This window comes from Podarcis liolepis (genome assembly GCF_965112155.1).
Source record: "Podarcis liolepis genome assembly, chromosome: 8".
Taxonomy (NCBI): domain Eukaryota; kingdom Metazoa; phylum Chordata; class Lepidosauria; order Squamata; family Lacertidae; genus Podarcis; species Podarcis liolepis.
The window spans coordinates 26,171,560-26,187,098 of NC_139560.1; the positions used below are offsets into that span (position 1 = coordinate 26,171,560).

General features: G+C 41.7%; 1 protein-coding gene across 1 annotated transcript; it reads right to left on the bottom strand.

Moving 5' to 3' along the window:
• Positions 1-1,461: 1,461 nt before the first annotated feature.
• On the bottom strand, positions 1,462-14,598 carry CIBAR1 (CBY1 interacting BAR domain containing 1). Its single transcript, XM_083517521.1, has 8 exons — positions 14,457-14,598; positions 12,620-12,854; positions 10,981-11,049; positions 9,291-9,392; positions 6,172-6,276; positions 4,247-4,360; positions 2,396-2,515; positions 1,462-1,681 (listed from the first exon to the last, which is right to left on the bottom strand). Exons 1-8 carry the CDS (start codon positions 14,486-14,488, stop codon positions 1,607-1,609), a joined length of 852 nt encoding a protein of 283 aa, XP_083373647.1. The 5' UTR covers positions 14,489-14,598; the 3' UTR covers positions 1,462-1,606.
• Between the last annotated feature and the right edge of the window lie 941 nt (positions 14,599-15,539).

Sequence of the window (15,539 nt, forward strand, 5' to 3'; positions counted from 1 at the left end):
ACAACTGAACACATTAACTGTTGAGGATGGAGTATAAATTGCTTCGTTTGTTCAAAAAACATTTCTAATGGTTGTTAAGGGTGTACAGCAACCCCAGTGGTTTTGGAGGGTTAACAATCGTCCCTACACTCCACTGTAGTACACTAGATAACCATAGTACGCTACAAATGAGTGAGAGGTGAGTATTGCTGCTTGGTTGTCCTGCGTATGACTGAGATGGTTGTAATGTTCACTATGGTTCCTTTACAGGTGAGTTTTACATTTGGCACCTTCAGAAAAGTCTCCTAGCTTTACCCTCTTAATTGTATCATTTCAAGTCCATCTCTGTTCTGCAGGCCACAGTTAAGAATTACTGACAGAAGAAAAATGCTATTTTGTGAAAAATACAAGTATTTATTTATTGTAATTATTCCCAGTGGCTTAGATAATGCCATAATATAGTTGTATTTAAAGTCAATGACAGAACTGAAATTCATGCAGAAAGACTAGACTTTATAATACTGATAATAAAAAATTAATGCAGAAATGCTGGTATGAAGAAAGATTGGCAGGTGTGGGCAAATTTTGGCCTTTGAGACATTGCTGAACTGCAGTTCCCACCAGCCCTAGCAAGCATAGCCAGTAGAAGCAACATTTGGAAGGCCAAGGTTCCTCACATCTGAAATAAAAAGAAAATAAATCACCCCAAATATCAGCTGCCTTGCATTTTGTATCCCTATAGGAATTACAAGGAAAATAAAATTAAATGTAAATTAGAAGTTCTGTAATACTGAAGGCACTTTCACAAAGAATACTGAAGCAGCTTAACTGCTGCATTGATGCAGATTTTATGCCATCATCTGCATTGATGCAGCTATAAGAAAGTTAAAGATTGAGGGGCAGGATGTTAGGAAATACCTCAAGTAAGAATAGGCACATAAGCCTGTATGCTAGCCACCCAATTTAACACTCCATGAATATGATAAGTCGGAGAATGAAAATTTTGGACTGTTTTGTGACACCTTTATGAGAACACTAGATTATAAAGTGAACTGAACAAAGCAGTGGTGTCTATTTTCACCAGCTGCTTAATTTGCTTCCATGCGTCGGCATACATTGGGAAACGGAAGATTAATTTGGTTGCTAGGGATTGGGGCTATTTTTTCTATAAAGGTAGTTTATGAAAAGTCAAAATGTATTCTGAAATAGAATCTCAGAATTGAAAGGAACCCTGAGGATCATCTAGTCCAACCCCCGGCAGTACAGGAATATGCAGCTTTCCCATATGGGTATAGAACCTGCAACTTCGGCATTATGAGTACCATGCTCTAACCAATTGAGCTATCCAGGTCTTCCATAATTATGGAACTCTGAATCCCTTGAAACACAACTGAACTCACTGACATAGCTTTAATATTGCTGAATCTACTTTTAGTGGACCATTAAATTTTATACCATTAAAAAATCATAATTGTCAGGTAACAGTGATCAGTTCTTTCTTTACTGTAGTTTAAGTGAATAGTCTTAATTGTGTCCATCACCGAGCAGCAACACAATGAAAAATAACAATTTGCAGGGGAAACGCTGTCTAGTCTCAAAGGTGCTCTCTTCCTTGGTGGTTTTAATGCTAATCTTCATATTCATCCTCATTGTCATACTCTTCATCTTCCTCCTCCTTTTTCAATGGATTTCTGGAAATCTGCTACACAGAATATGACATCAGAATTTTAAAAAAAGCATTAGCCTTGAATGAAGTCAATCTGCATTTTAAAATATATTCAGTATCTTGTTTTTTTAAAAAATATTTTTGTATACAGTAGGGGTGTATGCTTGCCAGGTGATCAAATAAGGCTGAAACAGGATCCAGTAGGTGTGGAGTAATATGCAGGTGAGCTTTCCTGTAAAAGTCTAACTGAAGGCAGGCCAACTTTCATACCAAATGGACAGCAAGAGTAATTTGATATAGACCCTGCAGGCCGCACACTGCCTTAGCACACGTGTGGGGTGGGTGGGAGCGAGCTTCATATTTGACTCCCCCGTCAGCTTCCATGCTGTTTTCCCAAAGCCGGGTAAGCGAGACACTGGCCTTTGGGAAGGTGGAGTGAGAGGTGGGTGGATGGTGTCAAAAGTTGCTGGTCTAAACAGCTCCTCCTCCCTTGGCTGCCCTGCTTTGTTGCAGTACCATAGACCTTTGGTTGAACAAATGTCAGCACCAGGAATTGCTTGCATAGTGAATAAAAGTAGCAGTGACAAAAGTTCAGGAGGGAGGAGGGAAGGAAGGAAGGTCTTCCTACTCTGAGGAGAAAGGGCCAGAGAAGATGTTGATGGAAATCAGAAAGTGAGGAAATTTAATTCATTAATGTAATAATACTTCATGGAATGTAGCTAAGGAAAGCATTCAAGCTTTCGAACCAACCTGAACTATTCCAGGACAAGATTTGGATGAAGCAGTCCTCTGGAGGGGAGACTCTGAATTTGCACGGACAATATCCAAACGAGACTGATGTTCTGTTTGATAAAGTGAACTCCGAAACATCTGTTAAATAAATGCTGGTGTTCAGAATACACAGGAGACCAGGGGTTTTCAAATCTACCTGCTGTGAACCTTTTCTATATCAGTTTGTTTCCCAAGGAAACACACTGTGCATGTCTGGCCCACAGCCTCAGCACCTTGCAAATGATTCTGAAGTGTGTTGTTTAAGAGTGTACATAGTTCATATGGGACACTGGCCAGTTCTGTTAAGCTTCAGAGTTTGTCCAATTATAAAGCTCCTCAAGAACTAGGTAAGGTGCAGCACGGGTGCCTAGAACAGAGGCCTGATCCGGCAGACAAGAAAAATTTTCTGCCCTCGGCAAAATACTGATTGTGGCGGCAGCAATATTTATTTTTAAAAAAGATTCAGCATGTGGGAGGCAGTGGATGGTGCCTAGTGCTCTAATGGGGATGCAGATTACTCCTCGGTCATCCAATCATTTGATGAGCAAAGGGGGTAATAAGCCCCTCTCCTCACCTCATCTGCATGAACTGGTGGCTGTGTGTATGTGCAAGAGAGTGATGGGGCCAAACTCACATGCAGCTTCCAGAGGGTTTGCCAAGGATGACTGCAGCTTGGAGCCAAAAAATGGTTAGCTTGCCCTGCTATATAGAGCTCACAGGATTTTTCTAGCATACATTCCAACTAGAAAACAGGTGTGCTACTGTCTTGTGGCCAACAGATACTGGCATAAATTCTAGTAGTTCTACTTAACTTGCTGGAGTGGATGTCTGAGGCAAGGTTGCGGGGATAAAATACAGCTAAATGTTGTTTGCCTCTACGGCTCCAAACCTGTCTTCTTTTCTTTTTCTTTTTTGAACTATTCCTTACCATGAAGTAAAATGGTAGCCTAAGGGAGAACAGACCAAGCCTTGCAGCTGATCACTACAGGGGCTGGCATGTGAGATTTCCCTTAAGAAATCTTTAGAAATATTCCACCTTAATAAGTTAAGATCTAAAATTGCTCTTAAATCTTGTCACTAGCCCAGGCTTCATTTTGTTCATTATGGTTGAACACATTCTTAAGGATTTTCAGTTATCTGAAGTTCACTGAAGCGTTGCCAATGGCACAAGGACTAGATATTTTATTTTTTTAATGAAAGTTATACACTGCTTGATTGTAAAAAAAACCTCAAAGCGATTTACAAAAGATAAAATCGTGAAATCAAGAAAAAATTACCCTACTTTAAAACATAAACACCCTGTGGAACACCCTCCCTTCAGATGTGAAGGAAATAAGTAGTTATCCTATTTTTAAAAGACATCTGAAGGCAGCCCTTCACATCAGGGAAGTTTTTAATATTTAACGCTGTATTGTTTTTAATACTTGATTGGGAGCTGCCCAGAGTGGCTGGGGAAACTCAGCCAGATGGGCGGGGTATAAATAATAAATTATTATTATAAAAAGTTAAAACACTAAAACACATTAAAAAAAATTAAGCCTCTGGTCAAGCTTGTCTAAACAGGAATGTTTTTATCAGGCGCCGAAAAGAGTACAGTGAAGGCGCTTGCTTCTCAATAGGCAGGGAGTTCCAAAGTGTGGGTGCTGCCACACTATGTGCCAATTCCACTGATCTAAGGGGTCAAATGTGTGCATATTGGGTAAGGTGCTCATAGTTAAACTGGTCCAAATATATGCCTCAATAACATTAAATATTGTGTAAATTGTGTAGGGAAAACAAAAACCAACAACCCTGCACAGCAGTACATTAGAAGTTCATCATGTTTCTTACCTCTAGGTCTTCATTCTCATCAATATTTTGTATCATTTGGTAGGCAGCAGTGTAAATTTCTAAGGCTTTCCCATGGAATAGCATTTCAATTGTTACAAATTCTGAAAAGATATTCTAAAAACAGATGAAGGGAGAAAGTGTTAACAGTAACTGCTCTATATTTATAATAAAGGCAGACTAACTGGGCTGTCACTGTATGAAGACTGGTAGCTTGATAAACGCTGTATAAAAAGAATATGGACCATTACATAGCAGCCCTTTGCAGTTGTAATGGCCGCCTCTCATAGGCCGAGGCTTTTCTTGTATTGGCCTATATGAAGTCAATGAAGCCCCAGCTCATTTCTGCATACAGCCAAGTACTTTGTCTTTCTCTAGATACTTTTATCTCACCCCACCCCTTGCCATTCTGGCTAGAAGCCTTCCACTGTTTTAGCATTTCCTATCTGAACCTAACTGCACTTTCCCTTCTGTTGTTCAGGGAGCTGCTGCATGGTAAGAATTACTTTCCTGTTTAATCACCCACAAAGTTACTTGTTCCTTACAATTAATAAACAGCATGTTAGTGCTAGGAACATGACCAAATTCTTAACTAAACGAGAAGTCCACTGCTCTGGCCCCTCAATTTTTAAAGTTCTGCACAAGACTGGAACAGCTTTACCTATTTTTATAACAAGTAGAAACTAGCTGTGAGTGGGCTGTGATACTACACTCCAATATGTATTATCTAAAAATACATTTATTACAGTTTTTACACTTTCCTTTAGCATTCTAGTACAAGCTGACACCTCATTTTACCCACAAACTGGGGCAAACTGGTACCCCACTGGGGTTCCTGTGAATTCCAGCAGCTGCTTGAAATATTTCTTAAGTTAAAAATTAGCGAATGTGAGCTACTTCATAGTTCTCCACAGTTATGGGGTCAGTCCTGTGATGTTCCATCATTTCCATTTCTGAAACTAAGCAATCAGAGGTCTCAATTTATCCCTATTGAAATGAATGGGAAAGTAAATCTGCCAAAGGTCTAAGCTAAACGAGTCCATTCTATCCTCAGCAATGTCTCAAAATTGGGTAGTTAAAAAAAGTCTGCATTTTGCTTGTACTGTAATTCCATTTTTTGTAAGTATACCACTTCAAGAGCAGTGGAGTGGGTTTTCTGTTTATTTTGTCTGTACATTCCACCGTGTGCAAGCCCACACAAAACCCTTAAAAAGCACCACAGCAGTCTATTGAACCCTGGAGTAAATTTTACCCTAGGGAGTTAATTCTGCTTCAGATTGGCATTATATTGACACAGGAGTAAACACTCTTCTAGTGCAAACTTGCAACACTAGTTTCTTATTTGTAATGGGTTGTCTTCAACATTGTGCAAGCAGACTTGTGGAACGGGACTTATCCTTCTCCTCTTCCCCCCTGCAGCCCCCAAACCTGCTCCTGAGGATGTGCTATATTCCTTCTGTTATATACTATGACCAAACATTTCATCTAGGCGTTTTTGGGCTTCTTTTTTGTACTGCTTTCTTCTCTACTGCTATCTTCCTGATAGCACAAGGAGGATTGTCTACTTGGTGGTTTATAGCTTTGCTCCAGTTGCGTCACAAAAGAAATAATGCTCTCTGTACATTTTTTTTAAGGGAACAACATGGGGTCCAATGTACCCCAATAGTTGTGATTTATTGATATACCAACAAAAACTTTAAAAGGAGATATAAAGTAAATTTTATTGTGAGAAACTGAAGTCATTTAGAAATTATAATTGTATTTATTTCTAGCTAGAACAAGGGGGCCTGTTGGTCCCCAATAGCAGATTAATGTTTGTTAAAATAAATGGTGAAGGAATATTAAATAGACAATCTAAATGGCTCTTTCCCTGAGCCATTTTTAGAGGTTGTTGATTTATATTACAGTATACACACTCACTCACACACCTTTATATCTCTTATTTTTTGTTTTTCAAAGTTGTCAATGGTTTCTTCCAAGTACCGACTTGTCCGCGTGGCATCCAATGAAGCTCTTTGTAATTCACTTTCAGCCTTTAAATATAAATGATAAATAGATGTTAATCCTATAATTTTGAACAGACACTATTCATTAGCATGCCCTGGAAATATGAACCACTATCGTGGTAGCTCTCAGAACAAAGCTATTAATCTGTGCACCACTGTATTTCATAAGAAGAGCTCCCCTGGATCAGACCAAAGCCCATCTAGTCCAGTCTCCTGTTCTCTCAGTGACCAACCAAATGCCCATTGAAAGCCTGCAAAGAGGATATGAGCATGACAGCACTCTTTGTACTTGGGCTCCCTAGCAACTGGTATTCAGAGAAACATTACCTCCAATACTGGACATCACAGCTAGCCTTATTCTCCATGAATTTGTGTAAACCCCTTGTAAAGCTGGCTGGGTTGGTGGCTGATGCAACAGCTTGTGATAGCAAATTCCATGGTTTAATTATGTGCTGTATGAAGAAATATCTCCCCTTGTTTGTCTTTAATCTTCCTCCATTCAGCTTTATTGGATGACCCTGGGTTCTAGTACTGAGAGGAGAAAACCATCTCCGTCTACTTTTTCATCATCATCATCTCTATTTATATACCTCATGCATGACTGTATAGACATTGGTCATGCCAATTCACTGCCTTAATTTTCTTCATTCTAAAGACGCACATTTGCAACCTTTCCTCAGGGAGTTATTTCAGCCCAATGACTATTTGGCTTAGCTTTTCTGAACTTTTAAGGCTCTAAAATACCCTAATTGAGAGGAGGTGATCAGAACTGTATACATGATCCCCAAGTACAGTTGCACCATATATTTGTTTAATGTCATTCTGATATTAGCAGTTTTATTTTCAAACCCTTTCCTAATGATCCCTAACAGGAAACTCACCCTTTTCACAGTTCTGAGTTATCGAAGATCTCTTTATTGGTCAGTAACTGCCAGTTCAGACCTCCAAAGCAGATAATGCGTTACACTGCATCACAGCTACCATTTCCATGGTTTGGAAAATAACTGGTCTTATGGCTCACATGCAAAAATGCTGCTAATACCAATAAAGGATTATTATTATTTTTTTAAATTGCTTTAAGATGATCATAAACTCTGGAAGGAATACAATTTGGGGTTACTGTGCTGATGGAAGACATCCAACAATTGGAACAGTTAAGCAGTTTGAAATAATTTCTCTTTACAGCCCCTACAAATCTCCAGAGGCTTAGAGTCTGAAGGAGATTTTGTGGGACAAAAGAGAGAGAAGGAATCTCCAGAAATCGATTTCCTCCTCTTCTGATGGATGCCTTTCATGAGTGAAATAACACCAACTGAAGTCTACCCTCTATGTAAGGCAATAGTGTGGAAAATGCTGTAGTGATCAAAGTAATGGTAAAGGTTTCTGTTGAGTGAATGAACAATTTAAAAAAAGCACCTAACCAAGTCAGAGCTGAATTTCAGGGCACTTTACCCTGGTACTATCTCAAAGACCTTTGCTACACTACTGTCTCCTGCACCAGAAAGGAAGTTAAAGTCTCTTATAATTGAATTTCTAGCATTTTTGCCTTTCTCTAAGAATTTTTTTGAAGCCAAAACAAGCTGACCACCACATGCATGTATTTTTTTAAGCAATAGAATAATGTAATAAACATTACATTATACTACTTCATCTACTTTTTCAAGCTGCTGTTTTACCAGAAAAGAACATGATTTGTCAAACTCAGAGCCTTGGAGCAGCTGATGACATCTGGTGTTTATTGGCTTCACCATGATTGTAAAAAAGATACAGTAGCTTGTACAGCTGGGATGCTGATATACAAATAACTGATGAAACATAATTAACAATAGTAGAATTTAATCTGATATTTCATCCAAAAAAGAAGACCTACCTGTGACTGAAGTTTGCAGTAAATGAAATATTTTAAGTTAAGGAAAGTGCTAACACGCTGGTATTCTACAGACATAAAAGCGTATCTATATACAAATAACTCAGTTGGCTCCCAGTGTCTCTTAGGCACTGAAATGAATTTATGATGGATTTTAAAAAAGAAAATCTAGAACCTATAACAAAACAGGGAGCTAAGGAAGAAGATTATTTTCCTCTCAGGAGCTTCATTGGTAGACAACTCCTTTTTAATAATGTTATCTGCTGATGTTGCTATTAGTCAGCCAGAATACTTTAGGGCAGAGGTTTGCAACCTTTTTGAGTCCACAGCTCCAACTTGACCAACTACATTCTTTCTGCAGCTCCCCTGTGGAGCCCAGGAGTCCAGTTATGTCACCCCTTGCCTGCAGAGCTGGCAGCCTCTCACCCCTTTTCAAACACCCTCCCTTGCGGGGTGTTCCCTTGGCCTCTTACTGGAAGCCCTCTGGGCAGTCAGTGTTGCCACCCCTGGTCTCCAAACTGCACTCCCCTGCCCCAAAGACAGCTGCCTCCTCACACTGCCTCACAGGGGCTGGGAAAAGGATGTCCCCAGTCTTAGTGGCCCAATGGAGACTGGTCAAAGGTGAACATGAGGCCAGCACCTTACCTTAGGAGGCAGCAGTGGACGCTGCTGGGCCTGCATGGCAGAAGGGCTCCCCTTCAGCACCAGTCACTCAGCTCCCAGGCAGGCCATGCACACAGCAAGCACAAGAAAGGCCAGTGCCAGTCTTCCACTTGTCTGCCCATTCCCAACAGCAAGGACTGACGGACTGGCTGGCTCAGCTCCCTTGCTTACTCCAAGGCTGCCTTAGCTCCTGGCAACCAGCATCCCTGGCCAGCCCCAGAGACACTATTCGCTTGGGGAGCTTGTAGCCAGGGCCACTGCAACGAACAGCTGTGCAAGCCTTTAGGAAGCAGAGATGTGAGAGGGGATCAGGAGGAGGAGGGAAGGAAAGAGGGACAGAGGCCAGCGTTGCCTGCCGCACCCCTGACCATCATTCAAGGCACACTGGTTGAAAACCACTGCTTTAGGGACATACTAGGTGGAAGAGGCATATCTCTCACATAAATTTTGCAACAGTCATCTAGTAAAGCGCATATTTGAAAGCTGCTGAACACTTGTTTGCAAAGGATACAATAATGTGCCGGTCTGATGGATTTCGTTGACGCGTCTTTTCAAGCTGAGAGAGCTGTTTTGCTTCTCGATTCTTTGCTGATAAAGTTGCTTTGAGATCCTCCTGAAATCATATATAGGGACACACTCAAAGTCTAAAGATTTTACAGAAAAGATTTCTGTTTGAGTTCCTTATAACCAGCCTTCAAGTCAAAGCAGTTTTACCACACTAGCTATTCATTTTGTGCAATACCAGGTCTTGGAAGTTAAGACTACTAATCGAGACGGGATTATGAACTGGAAACTGCTTTTAATGACAGGACTGGTGCTGTGCTTTTATTGAAATTATCTGTATGCTACTAGATTACATATATAGTTTTGATTCTATTAATGTTGTTTTTTTAAATGATTTTTTTCTGTCCTCAGAAATTCCTATTTTATCTATAAGCCGTCTTGTGCCCCTGTTGGGTAGTAAAGCAGGATACAAATGAATATATAATAAAAATAATCAGAGATGGGATTTTCTAAAGAAAAGGTTCTCTAATCTTCAAGAAATGCTGTGGGTATCCATATAATACTAGGATTAATACAAGACAATCGTAATCAGATATCACATGACAAAGTTCAATATACACAGAATATATGCAATTGCCAAATAAAAGATAATAAAGTAAAAGAAAACAAGAAAAAAACTTGCTTCTTCTTATAACTGGCAACGAAAGATTGAAAACAGAACTCCCATTTCCCCCCATTCTTAATGGCAATATTTGCACTATCTTTCCATAAAATATCATCTTGAATGCATGGGAGGCAATCCTAAATCAGTGGTAATTTCCCACTTCCAGGCCTATAGCTTTTCAATATTTCCCATGGATACACTTCTAATGAGGGATTTGTGTGCTCTTTCCCATGTCTCCATGATTTCTTCCTGAAATTGCTGCAGCGAATTAGAAAAAGAGATACAAAGCAAAAAACTGATTTGTATGATCTCTCTTGCTCCCTAATTTATCTGCTTTTTCTTGCTCTTTGATTCATCTGATCTCATTCCCCCCCCTCTCTCCATGGTTTCTGCCAGAAAATGGGAACTGGTGACTAGCAAACCCCCAAATACAAGGAAGTAAGCTGCTGTTCAGATACGTGAATCTGCCAAGCATATAGCAAGGTTTGGGCATATTTCTTTAAGTGTGGATAAGTGAATTTTGGTATAAAGAGCATGCACATAGCGGGACCTGTGTGTATTCTGAATTTCAGTCTCATAAGCGCAAGAGCTGCCTCTGGTGCTGCATTTTGAATAGGATTCTGAAACTGCATTAGTTCAGAATGTGGTTGCTAGATTACTAACTGATTCACATCATTCTTGTGCTGTCCTAAAAGCATGACACGATGTCAACAGAACAGCCTTTTCCTGCTGTGGTTTCTAATCAATATTAAGAGGCATACTTTGTTTCATCATTTGGGTAGCATAGCCACTGACAACCATATCCTCCATGAAGCTGTCTAACTCTACTTCACTGGATGACCTTAGGTTTTAGTGTTATGTTCAGGTATGTAAAGTTTAATTATTGATATGACATTTTGTTGCTGAATTTACCAACAATTGATTACTGAAATACTAATTTATGAGATCAGAAGCATCAGTTGAACTTGCGTAGTTATTTACCTTCCTCGAAAAGAAAATAAACATGCAATGGAAAACAAAATCCATCACCTACTCTCTTAAGTTTTATGATGGTCCCATAACATTTCAGAGGTTCAACAACTTTTGCTTCAAGTCTTTCTACCTGTAAAGAGGAGCAATGAAGTATTATTTTAACTTTAAATTTTGGCAATCAGTCTTAAAACAGGTTTTGAGAAAATTCAAACACACAACTAAGGAAGAGGGAAAACATACTACAGTTTGGCAGTAAGAAAATTCAGTTTTGGTTTTAGTATCTCACAAATTACACCTGCATTTTTACTTTAAAATACAGTTGATTAATTATATGCCTTTTAGCTGAAAGAATAAATTGAAATACAAATGACATCTCTCAAAACACTTACAGTTGTCTCTTCGAAATATTGAAGAAAATAAGCATAGTAGGAAAGAAAACATTTAATACTGTCCCCCTCATTCCCATTTACAGTAATAAAGCAGGGCCAAAGTAAACACAGGAAAATAAATGTGTCATTAACTTTCAGTACCATCTGGTAAAATTTGCCCTCATCATCTGAAGATTTAGTTATTCAATTTGATTAAAGTTTCTAAATGAGTTTTTTTTTTCAAACGGGGCATTTCTGCAAGGAAAAATTTGCTGGATGATACGAGGGGGAAAAGCAGAAAATGGCATGGCAATTTGTGTCACTATAAAACATGACCATTTTGAGAAATGCAAGACAGCAAGGATGTCTCCATGCACCTTCATAGACTAGCTGCAATTTGGATCTTGTACCACAGTGGCTATTAAGTGAAATCAGGATGTGACACATGCTATCTGAACGCTCGCCTCTTCTTTTTGTGTTTATTAGATTTGAAGCCAATGAGGCAGGTGCTTTTTTTGCTCTTTTGCTTAGGAGTATTTTAAGCACCTTATAAATTACCATGATCAAAAATAAAACAGGAAGAAACGGCTGTCATGAGAGTAGCATTAGATCTATACAAGATACTAACATTTATTATTTTGATTACTGGAAACATTTCCAAGTCATATCAGCTTTGCAACCTGTCTTTGCCTTTCCAAGCCTAAGAACCCAACTAGCAACTGTATCATTCTTTAAGGGGGAAATGTGCAGGGTGTGCACTCATCTCAACAGTGTTGAACACAGGTCACAGTTCAGAAAAGAGCACATAAGAACAGAATAATCATTTTAAAATGGCAAGATGGAAGAGCAGTGTTGTAACTGGGGGAGGAAGTGGCAACAGGATATAGAGGAGAAGTATCAGCTTAGTATGCAGAACCTGTTTTTGAGCCTACACCTGACTGCCCTTTTTTCAAAAGTTTTTTACCATCATGGCAGGAGTTTATTTTATTTAAAATACTTATATACCACAATTCATGAAAACAGATTCAAGGTGGTCATGAGTACATTGCAGCTACAGTTTCAAAAATGGCCACGGTCATTTGCAAGGGGTAGTAGTGCTGCTAATTCCCCAGTATTTATATTGTTAGCTGATCAGTGGATTCAGTGGTTTCCTTGGGCTGCATCAGAGCAAGAAAAGAGGCACTTGAATCCCCCTGAAATCAATGTGAAAAAGTTCAGACTAACTAGTCTCATAGGACCTTAGCACAACTAACATACTCTGGATCCAACCTCTTATTCTTAAGTGCATAAAGTCATAAGCGCAAACTTTCCACCATGAAGTGCATTGTATACCTCTGCGTGGCGATAATCTTGAAGTTTGGAAAACTCATTTGCAAAGTTTTTCAATCCATTCCTTAAACTTGGTGTTTCTGTAGCTGCATAAGCATGAATCTCATTTACTAGAAGATCTGCTTTGTCTCGCAGTCTGGCAGTTTTTCGTACATATGCTGCAAATATTTGGCACAATTCACCAAAGTGTTTTTCCACTTTTGACACAGATTCCCGTACTTGACGAGTCTGGTTGTCCCTAGACAAAGAAGTTAAAGCATTATGGTCAGGCAACATTGACAACAGCCTAAACAACTCTGGTAATACTACAATTATTTTGATCTGAGTTCATTTGAAGAGAAGAAAAAACAATCCTCTCTATTGGTAAGTGTTTAGGGTGAATGTCACTGATTCATAGAATTCTAGAGTTGGAAGTGACCATAAGGGTCATCTAGTTCAACCCCCTGCAATGAAGGTATCTTTTTCCCCAACGTGGGGCTCATAAATGAGCTATTGCTGCTGTTAATCTTCTATAGTTTTCTCAAGTATATTGCCCCCTCCATCAAGTTTGAACAGCATATAGGAATATAGGTGTTCCAAGGTTCCCCAGCTCCTGGGATTCCCCAAATGCCACATCTGATTATCTGCTGGAAGTAATAAAAACGTTCCTGGGAGTTCAGTGATGAACAATATATTCAAAGCAAGTCTTCAGTTACCTGTATGAACATGCCCAAGTATTACAGGGTTCAAAAACCTGAATGCCAGCAAGAGCTGTTACACTGGTGAATACTAGGGGCAGTTTTCGCAGCGGTGGCCCCACACCTTTGGAACAGCCTCCCCGCATTCCACCAAGTGGTGTATGCCCTTTTCAATGCTGGCTATTAATATATGAAAACAAATTTATTCAAGTCTGCATTTGCTAAACCATGCTGCTGCTGGTGTGCATGTGTACTTTGCAAATGTATTTTCAGGAGGTATCATATGAGGGCTGTGTGCCCTAAAAGATGGGTTAAAAACCTTTCCATGGGCGTAGCCAGGATTTGGGGAGGGGGGCAGAACCAAATTAGCAAAGTACAGTATATCTATTGTTCTACTTGATGGGGAGGGGGAGCTGCCTCCCTGCGCCACCTTGGCTATGGGCACAAACCTTTCAAATACATATTCGAGCTGCATTGCAAAAATAGTTTAGCTCATTTTCTAAAACCCAGAAGGATCACATATTCCATAGTATCTAGAAGGTGTGTGGGGAATGGAGAAAAGAATGAGTCATTCATTACATCGCCCGAGGGCGATTTCGAAGCAGGCGCAACGACAGCGAAGTTGGGGTGGGTGCTTTTAGCGACGGGGCGCCTGAGACTGGGGCCGGGCTTCGTTTCTCCTCCAAGCTTTCCATTGCGCTTGGATTTGCGCAAGGAGAACTTGCTGCGGAGCTTTGAATCTAGCTCCTCGGCCCCTTAGGCTCAGCGGGACCTCCCAAATACGCGCCCCCAAGGATTTCAGCGCCGAGCTCTAAAATACGCGTATGGTTCCTGAGCGCGTGCAGAGTGCCTTTCCCCCCGCGGCCGAGCCACACTCGGGGATGAAGAGAAGGGGCTGGGCTACTTGCTTGTTAGGACACAAACCCGGGGACCCATTGTATGGGTGTGGTGGGGGGATCCCCGAGTCAGTCTCACCTTTCCCTCCCCGAAACCCCCAATTAGGGGGAGGGCGCGGCCATCGCGCGTCCCCCAGTCCAGCCCAAGGCGAGCATCCTTGTTCGCCGCGCCTCCCCCCGACCCCGGTCGGCGAAGATCCCTCGCTTTGCGGCCAGCAGCCAAGGCGGAGGGGAGCTTGTCCCTCTGCCTCTCCGCAGAGCCGTTACCTGGCGTCCAGCCCGCGGCCCAGCATCAACATGGCGGCGGCAGCGGCAGAAGCCGCAGCGACGACAACAACGGCAGTTAGCGGAAGGAGCCCCGGGCGCGCGCGCTCGCTCGCGGCTTCCAGCCGGTTCCCTTGGAAACCGAGGACCGCCCACCCAGCCAGCCGGCTGCGCGGCCTAGCCTCGCCCACCCGAAAAAGCCGGCCTGAGGGGAGAGAGGCGGCGTAAGGAGCTCGCCTCCCTTTCGCTCCTCGGGAGGGCAGGGCTCGCGTCTCTTCCCTTCAGAGTCAGTTCGGGGGGAAATGGCCGCCGTTATTTTAAAAGGGAGCCCTTTCCGGCAGTACTTTTAGAGCAGGGGGTGTGGGGAGAGCATTTCCAAGAGGATGCTCGACTCCAACTCCCATCAGCCCCGGATAAGGTGGCGAGATGTGAGGAATGATGGGAGCTGTAGTCCCAACAGCGCCTGGCGTACCACAGACTCAGTGAACTCTCCTTCCTTAGTCACAGAATCATAGAACTGTAGAGTTAAAAGGGACCCTGAGGATCATCTAGTCCAACCCCCTGCAATGTAGGAATATGCAGCTGCCCCTGCAGGGAACAAACCTGCAACCTTGGCATTGTCAGCACCACGCGACTGAGCTGTCCAACTGAGCTGTCCTGAACGCAGTTGTTTATTTGTCACTGCCTTTATGTCGCCCATGGCAGTCCAAAGCGACCTGCAAGCACTCCAGCCAGCTACATGAGCCCCTCACCCCGCACAGGACAGACAAGAGGACGATGAAGGAGGGAAGGGGGCTCTGCAATCTCTGCAGCATCTACTGTGTCTTTGGATAGTGCGGAGCCATCCTCAATTATTTTGCGACCTGGAGCGAGAAGGCAGATGACCCAGGGAGGGGAGGTTGCTGTGGCTGTAGGGCTGTTCTTCCTCTCATTTTTTCATCTGGGCTGGTGTAGTGCAGGCATAGGCAAACTTGGCCCTCCAGATGTTTTGAAACTACAATTCCCATCATCCCTGATCACTGGTCCTGTTAGCTAGGGATGATGGGAGTTGTAGTCCCAAAACATCTGGAGGGCCAGGTTTGGGGG